General features: G+C 35.1%; 1 protein-coding gene across 4 annotated transcripts in view; it reads left to right on the forward strand.

Moving 5' to 3' along the window:
• The window catches only part of CEP192 (centrosomal protein 192), a 58,651-nt gene that overhangs the window by 24,242 nt on the left and 12,462 nt on the right, over positions 1 to 21,947 (forward strand). For 3 of the 4 annotated variants that reach the window (XM_014257393.2, XM_014257402.2, XM_014257414.2), the window contains exons 20-38: positions 1,183 to 1,413; positions 2,876 to 3,001; positions 3,964 to 4,098; positions 4,300 to 4,363; positions 5,030 to 5,169; positions 5,293 to 5,385; positions 6,231 to 6,346; positions 7,882 to 8,055; positions 9,884 to 9,974; positions 10,685 to 10,861; positions 11,403 to 11,663; positions 11,853 to 11,962; positions 14,027 to 14,136; positions 15,334 to 15,475; positions 16,053 to 16,237; positions 16,532 to 16,655; positions 18,438 to 18,543; positions 19,952 to 20,156; positions 21,368 to 21,447. In XM_014257393.2, the coding sequence (XP_014112868.2) occupies positions 1,183 to 1,413; positions 2,876 to 3,001; positions 3,964 to 4,098; positions 4,300 to 4,363; positions 5,030 to 5,169; positions 5,293 to 5,385; positions 6,231 to 6,346; positions 7,882 to 8,055; positions 9,884 to 9,974; positions 10,685 to 10,861; positions 11,403 to 11,663; positions 11,853 to 11,962; positions 14,027 to 14,136; positions 15,334 to 15,475; positions 16,053 to 16,237; positions 16,532 to 16,655; positions 18,438 to 18,543; positions 19,952 to 20,156; positions 21,368 to 21,447 (2,670 nt within the window). The remainder of the gene's footprint in view (positions 1 to 1,182; positions 1,414 to 2,875; positions 3,002 to 3,963; positions 4,099 to 4,299; positions 4,364 to 5,029; positions 5,170 to 5,292; positions 5,386 to 6,230; positions 6,347 to 7,881; positions 8,056 to 9,883; positions 9,975 to 10,684; positions 10,862 to 11,402; positions 11,664 to 11,852; positions 11,963 to 14,026; positions 14,137 to 15,333; positions 15,476 to 16,052; positions 16,238 to 16,531; positions 16,656 to 18,437; positions 18,544 to 19,951; positions 20,157 to 21,367; positions 21,448 to 21,947) is intronic. The other variant, XM_005517282.3, reaches the window with a different exon arrangement.

Raw genomic sequence — 21,947 nt, forward strand, 5'->3', positions numbered from 1 at the left:
AGCTTGTAGGCCATAGATCGGCTGTGTTGCACTTCAGTTTTGTCAAATTCTATATACTTCTGTTATCTTAGTAATAGTTCCAGAAGTAAAATATATTGAAGACTTTAGAAATGAGTTTGAGCCAAGATCCATCAGAATAATTTCTTTTATTGATGAATACACTTAGTGGAGAAGAATATAACAACAGAACAAGCATACATAGGTTACTCAAAGCTTCTGGTAACTTTAGTGCTATGTGTTATTTCTGTTCTTATTAGTTTTAGGTAGAGTACTCTTTATTGAGCTAATCTGTTAAAACTATGCAGTGCTGTCTACAGTTCAGCTGTAGATTGTATAAAGTACTGCTTTTTATTTTTTTATTTTTAATTTTATTTATTTATATTTTATTTTTTTAAATACAGTTCTTGCTGTTTTTATTTGGTCCATATTACTGAGGAATAGCAGACAATGATTTGCTTTAAGTGTTGTAACTTATACGTCTTAGAAATCCTGATCACATCCCTCATCATATTCTTCCAGCAGATGATGTAGTATGTGTCTTTAAAGGAGTATGATTTCTGGTTTTGATCTTGTTTTCTCAGGATGCTTCCTTTTTAAAGAACATCAAGCCACAATTCTGTGTGTTCATGTATAATATTTATATATGTGTATATATATGTGTGTGTGTGTATATGAGAATAAGGATTTGTTGCATAATTTTCTAATTGGCTTTATAGGGCTTTTATGCAGCTTCTGTAAAGCGATTCTGTTGTATCAAGAGGTGATTTTTAACATAAACTTCCTTTACAGTTGTTTCCGTGAATAAATATATGCAATTGTTCGCACAGTGTGATTAGAACTAATTTTTTTTTCAGTCAACTCTGAGATACGCTGCTGTTCTTTCTCAAAAATCAGGGTTTTACTTATTAATTTTCCCAGTGTCAGTCTTTCACTAGATGGCAGAAAGAAACCTCAGCAGTTTTCAGGCTGACTTCTCTGTTTAAATTAAAAGACCTTCAGTTGAGCAGGTTGCAAATGTGCCATGGAATGGGCCATGGATATGAAGAAGCATTAAGTGTAGGAAGAATATATATATATATAACATCCGTGTTCAGCAGTGGTGCCAGACAAATGTGGTATTTGGAAAGGAAATGTCTTCTGGTAAAAGGCCTGTTTGAAAATTACAGGTTTTTTGTTTTTCAGATGGATCCTATGAAATATCAATGTCTGGTTTTCAAGAACAAAGCCATTGTAGGACCATTTTCTACCAATGACCTGAAAATACTTTTCTTACCTTCCCATTCTGGGATCTTCCAGTGTATCCTCAATGTTTCATCTTGGCCAGTTTCTGCAGATGCTGAGACAATTGTTCAGTCAGAAGCCTTGGCAAGCAGGGTAGTTCTGACAGCAGTTGCTGAAAATCCTAATTTAGAAGTAAGTTGCTGCTTATTGTGGGCCTTTCATTATTGTAATTGTATGAATAATTTAATGACACTGGAAAATAATGGGGTTGCAAGGGTTGTTCCTCAAAGAAACCTAGAATTTCATATGTTTTGAGTGGGAATATAATAAGATTTTTGAGGAGCTTACTGCTCTCTGGGAAGTTCCAGTTGTGGAAAAGCAACTTGCTGGAAATGAAGGGTTCTGTGTGGAAAGAATAAATGAAAATGCATTATCTTTTCATTGTTAAAAGACTGGGCAAGACTTAAACATCTGATGCTTACTAGGTATCTGCTCTGTTGCATTGGACATTTAATGTAACAGAAAGCATTTATTTCCAATTGTAAGGATTTCTTTATTTTTTTACAACAAGTAGGCTTTGTCTTGGTTTCTTACTACCTCTAGCTTGTTTATAATTGTAGAGAATCTTTTCTTATTTTGGACAAATTAAAAATTAAAAGTAAGTGCATGTGTAAAGTGCTCTTGTCTTGTGTCTTGTCATGAAGAACAACCAGGTGGAAGACAGTGTGACATTAATAATCTGGCTTCATACAGATCTAGATTTAAGAGTATGGATAGGTAGAAAAAGGCTTGATTATCTTTTTGGAGGTGCCTGAACAAATTGTATGGTAGTTTGTGACATGATGGATAAAAGTAAAAAGTAAAATTTTCAGTTATCAGCCACAGCTAACATTTTTTCTTTTACGGTGGTCTATTAACTTGCTTTGGGCTAATTATGTGTGTTGAAGTAATGAATGCACAGGAATGGATATAATTTTTAATGCTTCTTCCATAAATTTTTATTTATTTTTAGTACATTGTTTATTCTTTTACATGTAGTCAGTTTTCCATGTTCTTCATAGTATATAGCTCAAACTTGTGTCATGTTCAGATAAAATTTAAACCCTGTGCTCAACCTCTGCATGTTGTTACATCCTTGAGATTGGAACAAGTACCAAATAAAAGCTGTATTTTACTGCAGATCATGACACTTAAGTGTTTTTAAGCAAATTGATTTAATTTTTGTTTTCAGCAAAAATTAACTGCCCCTTAGTTATTTTCTTGACTTTTAACTTGAAGTATTTAACTATCTAAAATTGACATATTTTACTTGCTAGCAATAATCAGGGTTTATACTTACTTTTAATTTGAATTATCCAAAATAACTTGATTGTTTGCTGGATTTTGGTGGATAAACTGCACTAAGACTGGCTTAATTGATTGAGGCAAAGTGCATGGGAGACAGCCAATTGTCTGTAACCCCTTCTAATATTAAAGAAAACATGATTCTTAGACTACTCCTAACTTTTACTGGTGGAAAGTTTATATTATATGTGGATATAGGGTTAAGAGGATGGAATAGGTGAGTAACATCCTTTCTTTCCTGGTACTTTTGAAGGGTAGTGTGTTTTGAAAGTTTTCCTTTCTTCTAAGTTCTGCTTTGTTTTAAAACCAGGTGGAAACAGGAAAAGGAAATTGCCTGGATTTTGGTGACTTGCCTTTTGGCAGTTGGAAGGCTCTTCCCCTAAAACTTATCAACAAAACCCATGCTTTTGTGCCAATTAGACTTATTATTAACGCAGTAAGTACAGTAAACTTATGTATGTGAGAGTTAACATCTTTTGATACTGAAATTTAATACCCAGACACTTCATGTTACATATCATTAAGAAATATATCTTGGAGACACTAGATGTAAGGCTCCCAAGAAGTCTTTTGTTAGTCAGGAAAGAAATAGTTTTTGTAGGGTGGTAATCTGACTCTGCTGTAATGGTACCAACAAAAATGCTTCTGGGATAGGTGTGTAGTGTTTTGTTTCATGTCTGTTGGTTACTTTTTATAGTTTAGCCATAGGATTCTGCCTCTGATGCTTGTTTTGACAGCACAGGGCAGCAGATAGGAAAAGGGTTGTGTTGCCTAAACCTTCCCTTTGAGAAGGTGAGGAAGCTGGAAGCTTCCCTCTTCTCTTTGAGAAGCTGAAGATGTATTCCACTATTCAAATGAAACAGCTGACTGTTGAAACAAGCAGCCAAGCTTGTTGCTAGCAAGTTTAACATACTGCCTCTTCCTCTTTCTGTCTGCTTTGTCTCTCACTAAATAATAGCCTGTCTGAGAGGCTACAGTGTGGTCCTCTCTACATCTCTGGCAAGGCAGTTTACACACTTTTGGCTAGGCTGGGCTGACTGCTGATTTGTGCTGTGGGGTGAGCTGGCCTTGGATCCTTATACAGGGGAACAAGAAAGGACTGGCTTTATGTTAAGGTGGATCAGGTTGTCTTGGGGATTAGTGATGTTTCAACAGCCAAACTTCTTGAAGGCTTAATCTAACCAGACTCTGCTTGTCCCCTTTTGCTGCAAAAGGATTTCCTATTGTTTTTAGAGGATTTGCTGGACTATCATATACTTACCAAAACTACAGCCTAATTTTTTTCCAAGCTACTTGGATCATTCAAAACTTGTCTTGCGTTTCTCAGCTTTGTCATCATTGATGTTAGTGACAGTAAGGGATTTAATACTTGTAATACTTTTTTTTTTTTTTTAACAGAATGCAGTAGCCTGGAGGTGCTTCACCTTTTCCAAGGAACCTGTTAATACTTCTAGTGACCAAATGGATGCAGTTTCTCAGACAGCAGCTCCATCAGTTGTAAATCATGTGATACATGCAAGCTATGATGGACAAGTGAGTAGTTTGTAATTGGCCTATTCTTCTTTTTACTTGCTGTCTGAAATGATGGTGCTGAATATTTGAGTTCACAGTAATGATTTTTGGGCAGTGAACCTTTTTGCATGTGTATTTTTTTTTTCATGTTTTGTTTGCATGTTTTGTCCTCTCAATAATTTTCTCCCTTCCATAAGGTGAGTCAACCAATTTCTTTTTCAGGATCCTGAAGCTTTAACAGTTTGGGTTCTGTTCCGTGCACCTAAGAAACAAATTTCTTGTTCAGGTAAAGTAACTTGATTTTCATTTCAGCTGAAACAGATTTTACTTTTAATATATACATGTGTTAGAATTGCAGGAGCAGGCTGCAAACTTGAAACCATGTTTGGTATGTGTGTGCTAATATTTCAGGTATCATACTCATTTCTAGTAACTGTAGGAGGCAGAATACCTCTATGTCTTAATCCCTTATATATTACCGGGGACATTTTTACTTAAGTATGAAGCTGTACAAAGTTTGCACTGCAAGATGCGTGGAATTTGTGTGAACTCCTTTAAGTGAGGAAATTAAACCATCAGTTAAGAAAACATTTCATTAATTGCAAAATAATTAATTAATTGCAAAAAAATTGCAAAAAAACCCTCTGAATTGTTCTGGCTTTCTGAATAGCAAATAGTACATATATCAACTAGTTTGGCTGGTGTGGTAGGATGGGTTTTATTTGAATTCGTGACAATTTCAGTCACATTTGACAAAAAGGTAAAACTCTTAAATAAGATCCTGTGAGACTTTATTTAAAAGAGGAAGAAAGTGTTGTGTGAGGAATGGGAGAGCTTCTGTTATTATGAGCACGTGAATATGTTAAGTTTGAGGAGTAGACATGCATCCATAGGAATGGCCTTTGCTGTTGGCAGACTTGATTGCTTTTGCTACTCATGAAATTGTTCCTAGATTCCTTGGGTCCAGCAGAGGAGGTCCTGGCAAGAGTGGATGTAGAAGTGGACAGTCCAGGACCTAGCACTGTGATTAGAAGTATTTCTCTCAGAGCAAGAGCTGGAACAGCAAGGATACATACTCCAAAGGACTTACAGGTTTGTGTACATTTACAAACTGTATTTCAAGAACAGTTTGTCTCTCGTAGCCTCCTACTTTTGTAATGTTTGGTTTTATTATGTATGTGTATATACAAACCTACACTTACTTAATTTTTACAGAAAATATATCTATCTACTAGTGTGGGTTCAACAGTCAAGCAGCAGCTGCCATTGGAAAATGCTGGAAACATTAGCGTACATTTGAAAGTTAAGGTAGGTTGGCTTTTCTCTCTTGAAATCATGATTTTTGTGCTGTTCATATTGTACTGAAGCTGGAGCGGAGCCTTGAGATTTTAGCTCAGCTCTGTGGTTTCACAGAAGCTTTATGAGTTTATGAGTAAAGGGAATGGAAGATGGCAAAGAGATTAGCTTATTTTTTTTGGAAAAAGCACATGGGTGTTCTTTTCCTCAACTTCAGTTTTATTTGTTATAACAAACATACCTTTATGATCTTTACTAAATTTTAACTAAAAGGTTTGTTATATGTAAAAGTAGTGAAGCCTGTGCTGCACAGCAAGTGTTAGTTAGCTGGTAAAGACTGCTTAAGGCAAAGATGAATATTAGCATTGGGAAACACCTATATTTTCTAAGAAAACTGCATTTTATTTGCAGTTTTTAGTGCAAAACTTGCAAAAATTGCAAGTTTTTAGTGTACGTCTTGCCAACTTGAGTTCTTTTCAGACATGCAATGTCTTTACTTGACCTTTTTAAGAATACATGGAAAATGTGGTTCCAGACTGAAAGATAACTGAACACATTTGAAACTTGCATTTCAAAGTCAACAGAAGGAACAGTTGGTTCCATTTCAGAAAAAAGAGATTTGTTTGACCATCATTTCTAGGATCAAAGACCATGGAAATAGGATATATGACCACTTAATGCCACATTAAACAAGAGTGCTGGGTAATAATTGATAGTGTTGAAGACTCCAGGTGTATTCAAATTGTCTGAACTGCATGTACAACAGGTGCACAAACAAACTGTATTACATGTTGTAGAAGTGTTTAATCCCTTAGAATAGATAACTAAGCCTCCCTTTTGTCCTTGCCTGCTTTCAGACATCAGATCAGGACAGCTGCTTTGCTGTTAAACCTGAGGACCTTTTCTTGTTTCCTGGAGAAGAACAAGTAGTGACTGTCCAGTTTTTTCCAAAAACCACAACAGCTACAGAAAGGTAATATAACTGACACTGTGCTACATTTGTTAAACTGAACTACTTTTGACCTTAAGGCAATGAACAAATTAAAAGTTTTACCCATATGAGAGTCTTTGGCTTCAGTTGTTTTCATGAGAGTTCTCATCCATTACAAAAGTGTTTTTGTTAAAGTTCACCTTTTCTACAGATTATCTGCCTCTTAAGGTGTGTATAGCAGTATTAACAGATAATATTTCCCATCAAGAAATGCTCCAAGACTTTTTAGTGTAAATAAATGGAGTAAGTCCCTGAGGCCCTTTATATGGTAGCTATTTCTAAAGTACAACAAAGCTTCAAAATACTTACTTTCAGCAGCCCCTTCAGTTGCTTCCCTCTTTCTCTCTCTGCTGAGGCAAGGGGAATGTTATTTCTATTTTATGTGTGAAAAAAACTCAAGAACAGACCAGGATCATAAGTATCCATTTGTCTGCTGTAATCAGATAAAAGTTTGTTCTGTACTGTACTAATATACATGTTCCTATTGCAGATGGAAGGAGCATTAATAGTTTTGCTCATTAGCGAATGAGCATATTGTTCATGCTGAACTTCATTCTGCAAAACAAACTTGATTGGTTCAAGTGACAATTAAGATGTCATTTAAGAATTTTTGGCAATGACAGTGGTCTGACTCATTTCTCCAGAGCAGCCTTTCCTCTCTTGTTACATGCTTTCCAGTATCTGCTGTGATAGAGCAAGAATGGAAAAAGGAGTATCTTCAGAATATGTTCAACTTCATTAGCTAGCTTAACCAGGCCTCCCCAGTGCATTTAAATTAAACAATGAGGAATTCTGTGCTAGTGACAGTATGATCCTATTGGATAAGTTGAATTTTTACAGGCTTGAGGTACTCAGGAGGATTGGAAACTTTGTAGTCTACGTCAAAGTGTTGCTGAAAGACTAATAAACCAAGGCAGTAACAAGGGTCCATGTTCCCTGCTGATGGGATTCAGGGCTTTGTCAGCAGGCATCATAGGGATTCACTGACAGCTAGAGTGGACTTTCTGAAGTTTTGTTCTTGACTTGAAGTGTGTCTATAGCAAATTATTCAGGCTATTATTTAAAAGCTAGATGTACTTCCTTGGTGCTCCTGGATGTCTCACACCTGTAAAAATTCAGTGAAGTTTCTCATGGCATTCAAAAGACATCTCTTCAATCTACAACCAACTTTATTTCTTTCTAAAATTTGTCTGTCAAAATAATTAGAAATTAGTATGGACAAAAAAATACTTTGCTGAGCTGTAGTCTCTGAAATATATGTCTGAATCATTTCCAGATGAAATACTTCAGGAGACTGTGTGAGGTTTATGTGATGTGTATTTACAGCCAAAAGGATTTAAATGTAGGGCTATGCCTAAAGTTGGCCTTTGTCATAAAATAAAAAAAGTATTTGTATATCTGCCTTAAGAAGGTAGTTTTAAAAATGCCTATCTGTAATATTTTTTCAGTTATGTTTTGATTTCATCAGCTAATTTTGTTCTGTTGTGGGATTTAAATTTATTTATTTATTTTTAAAGTATTTTGAAAATCCTTGTGCTGCCATCTGGGCCTCAGTTTGAAGTGATGATAAAAGGTGAGGTAGAATCTGGGAACACACCTGTGTCTACAGCTGCTGGGTGCTCAGACATTCCACCCATCCTCTCCAACAAGCAGTTCATTGCCTGGGGAGCAGTAGCACTTGGATCATCAGTGTAAGTATAAGCTGGTCAGCTGTTCATTTAGAATATCAAGTTAGGTATTTTATATTGCACTTATTTTAAGTAAAATTTCCTATTCACATTGATGATTCACAATGATTTTTCTATGCCTCAAGTGGAAGCAGTATATTACAATTGCTTTTCTTGTGCAAGAAAGTTTTGGAAACAAACTGATCTTGTTTGAGCTTTGTGTATTCTTGAGGAATCTTCAGTTATGACTAGAATATCTAATTTTTTATGTTTAATATGTCATGTAAGTAGAAATGAGTAGAAAGGTATTTTTGAACTAAGATGATAGAAAAATTTCTTTTGGTTCTTTTGATACCTATCTCCTGCTAGAAATTAATTATACTTAATCTCACCATTACAATGAATAGAATCCAGTCTGTGTAATGTAATTTGACCGTCTGAATAGCATATACCATTGAACATCCCTTAATTGATTTGAATGTGTTTCAGTATTAAAACTTTTAGTGATAGTCTGTTTTGCCCCTAATTATGAATTACTTTATCTTTCAGACTACTTCTTGTCCCTACTTTTAGCTTCAAATTTACATATTCAGTATTCTATGCTTTAATGAAACTGTTCATAATTGTTGGGATATTCTTTGCTTCCTTTACATGTAAAGTCTGCAAGTTTTGCAGATCTCTGAACTTCTAATAATTCTAATAATTCATAATAATTACTTGAAGGAATAATCCACTGTTGTTTGATACTGAACCTTTTGAGGAATTGAATGATTTCCTGGTGGTTTAAAATCAATCCATGTTTGTAGCCAAGAACTGTTCCTGATAGCTGCATTTCTGTTTTTCTGGTTTGCTAGGGTAGTGTTCTTCTAACCTACTGTTAGAAGATTGTTTGGTGTTTGGGAATTACTCCTTCTTTGCTGTATACTGCAATCTTCTTATTTTCTCTTCCTCCTGTAAACAGTTTTAATGAACCCTTGGTTTTAGGAAGCTGAAATTATTTCTGTAGTTTTGTTTCAACAGAGTACAAAAGAGTGTCTGCCAGTGTTGACAGAGAAAGGCTTTGCTCTCTTTGTCCTCCTCTTTGATTCCTCCAACTGCATGATCTATTCTCTTATATTGTAGCAGTTTTAGGACTTGTCAAATTCATCGGTCAATGTTTTTTGACTTGTTAAAATGACAAAGTCACTTGCTCTTACTGGGGATATTTCCTACCTCTGCTGAGGAAAGCTCTAAATACCAGAAGCCTGGTCAATGCTAGGATGTGTCATAGAGGAGAAAAAAAATTTTGGTCAATCTGATTCTGTCAAGTGACCATAACTTTCTGTATTGCTATTACATTGAGAAGTACACGAAAAGGAAAAGTTATCCTGAATTTAGTTCTTTACAACTGTTCCAGTGGATCTGGGCCAGACTACTCACAAGATTTTGTTTCTACAGTGTGTCTGGATAATCTCATCAAAACTGTGTACTGAAGTGGGGATTTTTAAAGAGTTTTTGTGTTGATACAATTGCTGGTTTCTTTGAAAGTTCAGGCTGTTAAGTACAGTTCTTGAACTTCAGAAAAGCTATATATAGATATATTTATATATATATATATATATATATATATGTATATTTGGGGATTGTTTTACTATATGAGTATTCATCTGTTGTGGTGTATAACAGTGTAGGGTGTGTAAGATTGACAATACAGAAATATCTTCCTATTTAACATATTCTATTGTTCCAAGAGGTGATTTCTTTTTCCCATTAAATTACTTCAAAATTGACTGTCCTAGTTCTATTGTTTCCATGAATTAATATATGCAGTTATTTGTATTTGCTGTAAAATCTAACCAAACATATTTTTCAGACAGAAGAAGTTAATTCTAAGAAATGACTCTCCGTCTGTGACCCAGCATTTAAGATTGCTGATAAGAGGCCAGGATCAAGACTCCTTTCAGGTGGCTTCTCATTAGTGTTTGTGACAGTTACCAGGCTATGTTTATAATGAAAATGTTTTTGCCCTGAAGTCTTTGCAGGCTGTGTATTTGTTTTGAGACTGCCAAGATGAGTGTGGTATAGATGAGTGAGCTTAAGCTCTACTGGCATCCTTGGGAGTGGCTGAAATAAGAGCACTGCAGCAAACTTGAGCTCAGTTTACAGCTCTGTCAGCTGCTGTATCACAACAGAGTCAGTACTTGGTGGAGTGATCCATCAGTGGCCCTTCTTGCAGGAGGGAATCTAGAAAAGTATAGAAAAACTGGAATTAGCCTTTAGGAATTACTGTGCCTAATGGGTCTTTTTGTTATGTAAACTGCACTGATTTATATCCCCTTTTTCTGTCAAAAGTTCAGATTTTTTTAATCTAAAATCTTATACTGACAGAAAATTAATGTAGTGCTGATGTAATTCAGCCTTGACAAATTGGGGATTGAGGGAAAAACAGTCTGTCTAAAATGAGAGGCATTGAAATGTTCATTATGGGAATATCAAGTATTTTGGACTTTGTCTTTTCATTGCATATTAAGTATTGCAACTTTAAATATGCCATTGTCAAAGAAGTTAATGTGGAGTTCGAAGAAGGTAATTCTTCCTTCCAAGTGTAGTAAGTTTTACTGCTATGTTTTATTCCTGTTATAGACACTTTGTTCTGATGTCTTTTTTTTTATAGCTGCAAAGTATATTCGGATCAGAAGAACGCCTAACCAGTAATTGGGAACTCAAAATGCGTCCCAAAGAAGATACTAACATATACCTGATGTTTACACCCACTCGAGTAACTTGCTGCTTTGCAAAGCTGGAAATCAAACAGCTGGGTATTCGATCAAAGCCAGGAATTAAGTTTACTGTAAGAGTCCCAACATAACTTCTAATAATTTAAAATTTACTCTTTGCACAATTATTGATAATCTCGCACTGAATAGCTTTTTCTATCAAAAACCTGAAAATTGAAGATACGTATTATGGGTATCTGTATACTTGTTAAGATCATATGAGCACTAAATTTAATGCTTTAATATAAATTATTTTTCAATTAGTATCAATTTTGCATGCAGTTCTTTCCTTAGTGAAGGATGTACTTTATGTACTATATTAAAAGCAGCCTAAGATTTTAACTCTAGAAGTGTTAAAAAATATGAACTTGTTTTGTTCTATAGGTAGGTCTTAAAGAAACTTGGAAATACAACTTGAAAATGATTGAGTAAATTTAGGCTTTTCTATTTCTTGCAAAGAGTTTTCAGTTCACTTTTATAACATTTTCATTTATTTTTCTGTAACTCTTTATATAGTTGACTATAGCTGTACATAATTTTTTTTTATTAAGAGGCTTTTTTCATTTGAAGTACTGTTTCTCTTTTTTGATAGTGGATTTTTTTTTTCTCTCCTAGATACCGTTATCTGGATATGGAGGAACAAGCAATATAATTTTAGAAAACGTTAAAAAATTGTCAGGTAGCTTCATGGTTTCACTGGAAGGACCATTGTCTGCAAGATTACAGAAAGCTTCTTTCCATGTGAGAAACACAGGTTCCCGGGCTGCTTATGTTAAAGCGCTGTGCCTGGGAAACCTGCAGACAAAAACAGTGATGGATCCTCAGGTTATGACAGTGTCTCCAGAGAAGTTTGTACTAAGAGAAGGAACACATGAAGTAAGTACGGTGCTTTGTTCTAACAAACTAAATATCATCAATGAAAATGTGTGACTAGTTCTTTATTAAAAATCTCACCTAATTTTTATGTCCTCTTTCACCTGTATTATTGTAATCTGTTGACTCATGTTCCAAACATTAATATAAACAATAAGATTTTTTTTTTAGTATGTCTATTTTTTTAATCAGGTGATTACTGTAACATGGAATCCAGTGGAAAAGAACTTCCATCCAAGCATGTTGGTATCGACAGTTTGCTTATTTTGGGGAGATGAAGTCTTTAGGCAGCAGTATCGCAGGTAAGATGTGCTTTACTATTGTAACAGACAGATATTTAATAAGAAGTTCAAGCTAGGGGTATGTGCTGCCACAAATATGGTTTTAATAAGTTTCCAAAATGAGCAAGAAGAAACTAAAAGGTGATGATGATATGTAGAGATCTATTAAGCCTTGCATCTGTAACTTGTTGATGCTGCTTTGTTCATTTATGGTTTTGCTTACATACTTTAGCTACAACCCTAGTTGAGAATTTTATTCTGTTTTAACTTTATTAAATTCAAGTGTGTTGGGTTTTGGGGAAATGTTTTCTTTTTTGTATCGAAAGAGGTCTGTGTTCTGTCTTAGTATTTCTCTTCCTAATGTGTATGTAACTTTAATTTTTAAAGAAAAGGCTCATGAAAAGAATAATACTGAAATCCAGGAGTATTAAGTTTCAAACAAGGTTCATGTCTTGGTTTGCTGAATTCTGTTGACAAAGAATGTGTTTGAGTTGATGTGTATATGAGAAAAATAACATCCACATATGCTCATGACACACTGAGGAAACTTGTTGAAAATACCTTGCTGATCTTAAATAGTGTCCATATCATTCTGCATTTCAGTTTGAATAACTCAAACACACAGAAATTACATACTCTGCTTTCAATGACACAAGTGGCACTTGTGATTTGTGCTGTCCATGGGGTGTAGTGCAATGCAGAATGTTAGGACTAGGTGGGGCACTAAGGTGCTGATGATCATAATTCAGTGCAAAACTTCAAAATGGCATTATTTCATTATTGCTTTTAAATGTTATTGCCTCACAGTGTGTGAAGGTCATTGTGTATATTCTTATCCAAATGAAGTGTTAAATGCAGCTGAATTTAACTGTGTGACTTTGAATAAAAAGCTCATGGAATAGCTGAGTTCCTGACCTTGATAGGAAACTGGCTTATTTAAAATATCGTAGAAGATGTTTGTTCCTGATTTTTTTGTATGAATTGATTTGTATGAGGCAATGCTCACTATCTTGGAGTCCTCCTTACTTAGAAGTACTTAGGGAACAGTTTTGGTCTACAGATCAGCAGAAAACCCATCTAGAAGCTCAATACAGCTACATAGGTATTATTGGAAACTTATAAAATTGAGATTCTGGATGTTGTTATGTATACAAAATGACTTGTTGATTTTATTAGTCAGCAGGCTGGCATATTGTTCTTGAAAACAGTGGTCTAGCTGGTTGTTTCTTGGTGGGAGGTTCTCTGAAATCTCCCTTGATAAATGTTTCTTTCAATTATTTCAATGATCTTTCTTGCAATGACTGAGTTCTCTAAGCCAGTCCAACCCCATTCTGTAATTGTGCACTAGAATGAGAATATGATTTGGGACTTAGAAGCAGTAAAATGAGTACTCTGCCTCATCTGCCAACTTGTGCCCCAAGTTCCTTACTCCAAAATTATATATAGTCAGCAGCCTGGTAAGTAGCTTAGACCTGAGAGTTAGTAGTGCCTTGGGTATTCTTTCCTCCTCCATGGCTCTGACCTTATCTGGGTGCCAGATTTCCTCTTGCTGACCTGTAGCTTCCCATTTTTCCCAGGACTATTTATATCCCTGTGCCTCCCAGTCTTTTCTATTCTATTCTATTGGCAGTCATGCTCCTTGGCTCTGAGTTCCTGCTGTTGGCTGGCACCTGCTGCCACTCTGACATTGACTAGTCAATTTTTCCTCTCAAAACGCTTTCACTTGTAACCAAAATAGCATTCTCCTGCTTCCTGTGGTGATTGAAACATCACTCAGATGCCTGATGTACTTATCAAAAATCTAGGTAGGTGTGACTGACAGCAGAGAACAAGTATGGAAAGACAAACATATGGCAACCATTATTTCAGTATTTCCTTTTACTCTGGAGCAATAGAACAGGTATTTCTTTAACCATTTTAAGACTGTGAAAAGGTTTCAGTTTTAAATGAATGCTCCCAGATTTGAACTTGGTGTGGTCAAGAAATGATGAAGTGAAAATTATGCTGGATTCTTAAGATTCCTGTCAATCTTTTCAATTTGTTGTTTCTAGTACTTTGTTTAATTTAATGACTCCTGTTTAACAGAGCTGTGATGTATAAACCCGAGGTAGAAAAACGCATAATCCCAGAAAACAACTTACTGAGAAATGCTGTATTTGATGAAGAATTTCAAGGGGAGCAGCTTGTGACAGAAGGTAAGACTGACTTCTTAAAAGAAAAATATAATACTTGTTTTTGTGTAGCAGATGTGCTTTTGACTTGAATCCTAGTTACTTTTTCACTCTTTTTTTATAAATGTAGAAGAAAAATTCTGAACTGGGACAGTTGTATTGGGCAAAGCTTTGTTGTATTTTCTTTTCCCAGTCTAGCTGAAAAGCAGTGTAATAGAATGGTTTTGGTGGGCACCTGGCATCCAGCCAGGGTCAACCTATCAGAACAAAATTTGCTTTTTTTCATTCAGTATGTATTTATTTAAATAGTTTTCTGTACTTTTCTCCTAGCAATATGAAATCCTAGTCTGTAAATATTACAGTATTAAAAATGCTGACTTTAATCAGAGAGTATTTGCCTTATTAACTATTGAGAAAGATTCAGTTTGTTGTACACAAATGTATTTGAAAATGGAGAGGCAGACAACTTGGCTGACACCAAAATATGTTTTTATTTTCCTTCCTAAGTTTAATAATAATAAACAAATAATTTTTCATCTGCTTGTTAGTAAGAAATGCATTAATAAGAATACAGTATATTATAAAGGGTTCCTTCAAACACCTCTTCAACTGTTCAGTCCCATAAATCTCAAATTTACTGTCAAACCCTATTCTTGAGCCAGTTACATTCACACGTGGAATTACTTACTGTTCTGAGGCTACTACACCTGAATAAATGTGGTCTATTTCTTTCCCTAGGAACTGTATATTGTCTTTACTTGGAAAAGTAAAGGTTTTTTTATCATTCATCTTAGTTGGGGTGAAATCCTAGTGAACATTAGATATTTGACTTCTGGAGTATCCTTTGAAGTTTTTAAGCCAATGTTAGAGAAAAAAGTAAAACCTAACTCTAATTTGGCATGGAATCAAATTAGTATATAGCATTTATATAAAGGTGGAAACTATATGATAATATTTCTATATTTATTTTTTATATGTAATATTTATTATATCTTATAATAAAATGTTTTAAAAGGTGTGTATTCAGATTTATATATTGTATTTGATGTTAGTGTTGAGCTTTGCCTGATAACTGAACTTGCAGGAAGTAGTTTTGGAATGATCTAGGATTTCTTAGTTGATGGATTATTAACTAGGTCTATGTCTTAAATCTCTGTGGTGTAATTTTGGAGTATTCTAGAATTTTTCTTACTAGAATTTCTCTATTGCTCTCATTTTTAGTATGTGACGTCCCACGAGAGACAAATGATATCCATCTTTTCTATGCAAATATGCAAAAAGTTCTCATTTCTGTGGTCGGATACTCCGGTTGTGATCAGGATGGCTTTCAGAAGTCTCCTGGACCCCATTTGGAATTGGACAGGTACTGGAACCATAATTAGTAATTATATGCATGTAATTATGTTTTTTTCTTGTGAGGGTGGTTAGGCATTGGAACAGGTTGCCCAGAGTGGCTGTGAAGTTTCCATCTCTGAAGAAATGAAAAACCTGGCTGCTCAATGTCCTGAGTAACCTGCTGTAGCTGACCCTCCTTTGTGCAGGGGTGTTGGACTGAGTGATCTCCACAGCTCCCTCCTGATCCTCAGAATGTGTTGCACAGCATGCTGTGAAACTCAACTTACATTGCCTTATTTCTCTATGCAATACTTGTTTTCTCTGTATATGTTTTATTCAAATTATTTTATATTATTTTCTGAAGATAATTATTTGTTTCAGTTCTTCTCATTCTAAATGCTACCTTCCACTTCCAAATATTCTGTGAAAAAGCTATGTCCTGATATAGCTGCTGGATTGTTTTTTACTTAATGGAGAATTGAATTAAATTCAGGGCCCATATAAAAAGTATTGTATTTTAATAATAATATTTTGAGAAATACTAAGAGTAGACTATTATAATTACTCATGAGATTTTTTTTTTTTACTGCTTTTGCTTAATGCAGTCTTATTTTCAGGTTTGAGAACTTTGTCAGACATACCACTGCACCTTTGGATGTTCTTCCTGTTAAAGGACCTCAGGGTACTTCTTTATCTGCAAAAACTAATGATCTGGTTCAGAATAAATCAGATGCTCAACAGACTTGGACTATTACACCTGAGTATTTGACTTTGACATCTCCTTCCATTGGTAAAGATTTTTTGAAGTTAATGAAATAGCCACTTCAGTATTAAGATAACCGTACTGCATAAGATGTTTGTAATTGTGGTTTGGCCAGTAATCTTCATGCAAACTTGATTTGAATACAGTTTTGGATAGTGCTCTGTGTATACATACAGAATGCACTGCATACCTATGAGGAGTTTAAAGTAATATGAGGGTAAAAATTGGGGCAGAAAATACTTTATTTTCATTGGTGCATCTCTGTGTCTTGGGCATTTTTGTGAATTTTTGTACATGTTGGCTTTTATTTTTGTGTTACAGGTGAAACAGCAGATATTAGACATGTACAAATTCTCAACAATTCCAATAGAATGTTGACATTTGAACTTTCATGGCCAGCTCACTGCCTTACTATAACCCCACAACATGGAAATGTTGAACCAGAGTAAGTATATTTCCTTAAGTTTCTTTATGTTTGAAAAATGTGGAAAGGATTTGGAGGAATTTATTTTTAGTTTAAGTGTGTAACTAACTTAGGAATTTTAATTGTTTTTTAGGAATTCACTTTAGTTTGCTTAGGCAGTACCCTGAAACTATTCTAGTTCCAGGGTATAGACTTTTTGTCAACTAACATTAAAATCTAGCTTTTTTTAGGACCTTTTCCTTTTACAGTTGTGTGTAATGGGGATGTTCTTCTGTCACATGTATAATTACCTCAATGCCAGGAATTTTCTGTGCCTGGAAGTACTATAATTGCATCATTTTCAAGGAGCTGAATGGCCAGTGAAGCTGAAGCTTTAAAAATCTCTTTTCACAGTAGTTTTTCGTTTAAAATTTAGCTATGGATTCAAAAACAAAAAACACTTCCTCCCCTCCCACAGCCAAGAAACAACCTCGAAAATAACAGCTCTTCAAGAAGGCTTCCCTTCTGGGGACTTAGTGTTTTCTTTAGCAAATGTGCTGATGATATTCCTCACAACTTGATTCTGGGATTTTTTTTTATTTTGAGAAAACTGTGTTTTGGCATTCAACCTTTGGCTCCTCAGTATCTTTAGGTATGAAAATAATGACAAGCTGCTATCAGCTTGCGTGTGCCTTAATTAGTGGTTTTTCTTTTTGGGAAAGTAGTCATAGTATCACTGTTTATGTATATGAGACTTTTCACACAGGGCAGCAAAGACTTCCACAATTCATGCTTGAAAGGTTTGCTCACCTCTCCCTTCTAAATTTTTGGTGTTTTTCAAGGTTCAGTTCAGATCAGCTTTAAGACCCTGTTATTAAACTATTCTCATCCTCCCAAAAAAATGTCTCCCATCAAAAAAATAGTTTTGCTTTCAGAATTGTATTTTAGTAGTTGCTTTAACTTTGAAGTATGATTGCCCAAACATACTTTCTCTTCAGTCCTGCCTCGCCAATTGGATTTTGAACACTTAATTTCATATTCATATAGATATAAATTTTTGGGAAACTTTCATCACTAGTGAGAACAAAACAGAGTTCCATGGAAGGGCTCGGATATCTGCCACTCATTGCAGATTCAATCAGTGGTGAGAAAAATAGTCTCAAAAAGCAGTAACAATGAATGACTTTCCAGTAGCTGTGAAAGTAAGGACATACTGAGTGTCTCATACCCTAAATTCAGGATTGTCTGGATGATTTCTTAAAAGAGGATATTGAAGGCCTTCTGCAAGGAATTTTCTTGCAGGGTAGAATTTTAAAATGTGTTCACTGGAAAAGAGTGGGCAGAATTCTCACATTTTGGGTTCAAGTAAGTAATTTGGATCAAGAACAGAGGTCTGCAAGTAGGAAGCAGATCCATGGGAACAGCTGACTTAAGCACAGCAAGCTACACTTGCCCAGTTTTCTATTTTTCATGACCATCTCCTTGCAGTGCCAAGGGCAGTCAACCTGTCAGAAAAAGGAGCCAGCCAGAATATTTTATACTCTGCACTGTGGTGGCTGGAGCCTGAAGAATTCTTCAACTGAGTTAGGCCATGAAAAGAGGGGATCTGATTTCTTAGTGATGGTGAAAGAAGATCCTGGGATCATGGTTGTTAAAGCTCAATATATTGCATATCTGAATACCTTAAATTTAACTATCTGTAGAGCATCTTCACTTATCTGCTATCTTAAAATTGTATCCTTTCTTGGGTGGGCTAGTGACAAATGTAGATACTTAGTCTAGTATGAGAATTATGCTAGTTGATTTTTATTTATTTTTTTTTAGGGGCAGTACACTAATTCTGGTGAGTCCTAATCCGTCACTTGCCACAAGGCCCACATTAATTCCTTGGAGTGGCCTAATCTATATCCATTGTGATAGTGGACTAAAGGTACATGGTTTACTTGAGACTTCAGATTGCAGCTTTTTATTTTACTTTGTTGGTTCCAATAAAGTTGCTAAAACCTTTTAGATTTGAGTCAGCACCTCTGTCAACTTCCATTATTATTCTTTTTAATTCGTGAAGTTTTCATAAAGAAAAGTAGTAGAAATGCCATTTTGTATAATGAGATTTTTAGTTTATTCATCTCTGAAGAAATACTATGATGTGAACACTAACTGAATTTCCAAAAAAATTGCACCCACCACTGCCTTACGCATAATTTTCTAAAATGATAAATATATATATATATGTATATATATATATATATATGTAGATATGCACACATAAAAGTAGTCTGTATTATATTTTAAAATAAAAGAAGTTAAAAGAGGTTATTGGACAAGTCACCATTGCTCCTTTTGAGCTCCCTTAAGGTAAACTTGAACTTCTGGATGACAGGTCTGTGATAAATAATGTCTAGAACAGGTTCTGCCTCTTCATGGATGTTAATCCAAGACATTTCCCTGGTTGAGGCATTAAAGTAAAATTAATTTAAAATTAAGTAAAATTTATAAAGCAGACAGTTCTTTTTTCTGTGTAAGAGCAGATGGACTCCTTGGTAATCTCTCCTAAAGAAAAATACTTTTTTTCTTACTTTTACAGTCAGTGTGTGTTTTGGGTTATTTGTAACAATGCATGGAGAGAGAAATAGACACTGAAGGGATAAAACTGTATCTGCTTTCATTTTCCATGGAGGGAAGTGTGAGGTATGATATAGAATTGGAAACTGCCTTCAAAAACCCAAACAAACAGGGAAGTTGTTGAGAAGGAAATGATGACTGCACATAATTAATTATGTTAGGTTCTGCCATATGAGAAAAGGATTTAAGAAATCTGTTAGGACAAGTGTTAAGAATGTAGCAAAACCCATCAATTGATAAGAAATCTGGTAGCTAATAATGCTTTTATCATTTATTTGCTACCTCTCCAAATCAGCAAAAAGTATGCTAAGATTTACTAGTATTAACTGAAACTTTTAAAATTTCTAATTATGTAGCAAAAGTGAACACAAAGCTTCTTCTGAATGAGGCAGCTGTTTCCCTTATCTGCAACAGAGAATGTTGTAGGAATTGTCAGTTAAATTAGTTGAAATTATTATTCCTGTTGAATTAAAATGCCTAGATGGCAAATTTTCAGTGAATGTTCCTTGTCTCCTAAATTAAACTTGTCCTAGAATTTTTAGACTCTTGAGGTTGGAGAAGACCTGGTGATTTAACGTATGAGAGCTTTCATCTGTTGAAATGTAAAGCTGAACATAAGCTCTTGCAGCTCAAGGAAATAGAGCTAAATAGTTTCACTTGTTAATATATTAATATTCACTGTTTAAAACTTTGCTTTTCTCCAAATTGTACACAAGTTTATTAAAGTGCTTATTCAAGAGGCTGTCGCACAGAGCGTGTCTGGATCAGACTTTCCATGTAGGAGAAGTGATGTAATGACTCCACAGTCTGAAAATCCTACTGCTGATGTGCCAAAGCCTCTCCCCAGGCTCCCTCTAACAGAAATGGAGATAAAGAACAAAAACATTGTTTTTCCTAAAACAAGATCTGGTCAAAGCTCAGGTAAGAGGAATTATTAAATATAGCATCTGCAGTATCTTGTATTCAGAGGGTTTGTTTACTGTATTGCATGTTTGGGAACTTCAGTGCCTTTGGTTTGGTTCTCTTAGTCTAATAAGCATGAATGACCAGTTTCCCACTTCTACCTTTAGTTTGAAATGCTTTTTTAAATTTTTTATGTTCTCCTTATACAGTATAGTCCCACTTTTTTTTTCCACAGATAGGTTTGCATAAAGGCAAATCAGTAGCTGGGTTTTTAAGCCACTAAGATGGCTGTGTCTGGGGAAAAGAGAATGTTAAAAGGTTCCCTTGACTACTTGAAACTCTTGGCTCAACACACCTTTGCAGTAGATCTGTTCTCATCTGTGCTTGTGCCCATGAGACCTATCTGTCTGTGTTTAGCAAGGAAATAAATGCTCTTCCTAAAGACCACAGGACTACCAGCTATAGGGATGGCTGTCCTTGTCTGGGTACATAGTGATCAAGGAGGACAGTGTAGATAATGGAGTCTGAAATGCTTGGTCTGTACTTTTAATTCCAGTAATACTTAAAATTCTCAAAGTAACTCTATGGAACTCTCATTCTGTTATCTAGATACCAGGATTTTTTGTAGTACTTACTTTTTTAGGTAATTAAGGTTTTCTTCATGATCCATTGACTTCAATTTTTTTCCAGCAGACTTGAGGACTTTCAAGGCTTAATTTATCAATTTTATTTGGGTTTTTTTTGCTAAAATTATGAAAGGATTGTAATATAATACTTTGGTGTTTATAAATTTCCTATATAATGTATGTCTGCAGCTAAACTTTAAGTGCTATTCTAGGCTGAGATGATCTTGTCCTGTTAATTCTTGCCATGAGACATGTATTTATATATAATGCTGAGTAATAAAACAGATTTTTTGATACAACTTTATTTGGTCCCAGAGTGGAATACTCTGTGTTGTGTCTCTGAATGATCAAATAATGTCTTGGGAAGGAGTTGGACATCTTTTGGGGTTTTTTTTGTGGAGTCTAAATTTCTTGTGTATAAGGTTTTACAAATTTTATGGAGGAGTGCTTTGAGTCTGCTCTTGACTCAAAGAGACTTGTTATAATGAAAGGTGTTTCCACTAAACTTGTGTTCATCTAGAAACATAGTTTCTGCTTAACTCTTTACACCAGGGATACTTGAACAAAGATGTTTAGCATACTGGTCTGATATTTCTCTTTCAGAGAATTTCCTGGAAATGGAGAACAAAGGGAATGAAAATCTGAAGTGGAAGTTGTCATCTTTTGCACCACCCTATGTTAAAGTGAGTGAATGCTTGCATTGGGAGTTTTATGCAAATCCCTGGGTTTTATTTTAACTTCTCTCTTCCTGCTGTCCTCCCTCCTAGCTGCTTCTCAAGGAAGAATATATATTTGAGCATGACCTCAGTTACAGAGGTTTTTTTATTTCTGTCCATATCAGGGAAATGTTTTGCTCCTTTTTTTCTTCCCTAATGTGCTCCCTGACTGTGAATCAATCAGTGCTCTGTGCTACAGTTTCTTCTTCTTCTTCTGCTTTACAGAGTTTGCTCACAGAGTATCATTATCCAGATTGCATTAAATAATCAAGCATAAATGAAAGATAGGTGTCTCTTTTTGGCTCCAGAATGCCAGACTTGTCTTGTTCTAGACTTGTGTTGCTGAAATTGCACTGTACATGGTATCTCAGGAGAAACTTGAGTTAAGTCAAGGATATTTTAATTACAGTGATGTTGCCCATGCCTAGCTACTGATATTTGTAAATGCTTCCCTATTTTTTTTGATA

The sequence above is a fragment of the Pseudopodoces humilis genome, chromosome 1 (assembly GCF_049639895.1).
Source record: "Pseudopodoces humilis isolate 2021_Gansu_Grassland_sample_001 chromosome 1, ASM4963989v1, whole genome shotgun sequence".
NCBI classification, from domain to species: Eukaryota; Metazoa; Chordata; class Aves; order Passeriformes; family Paridae; genus Pseudopodoces; species Pseudopodoces humilis.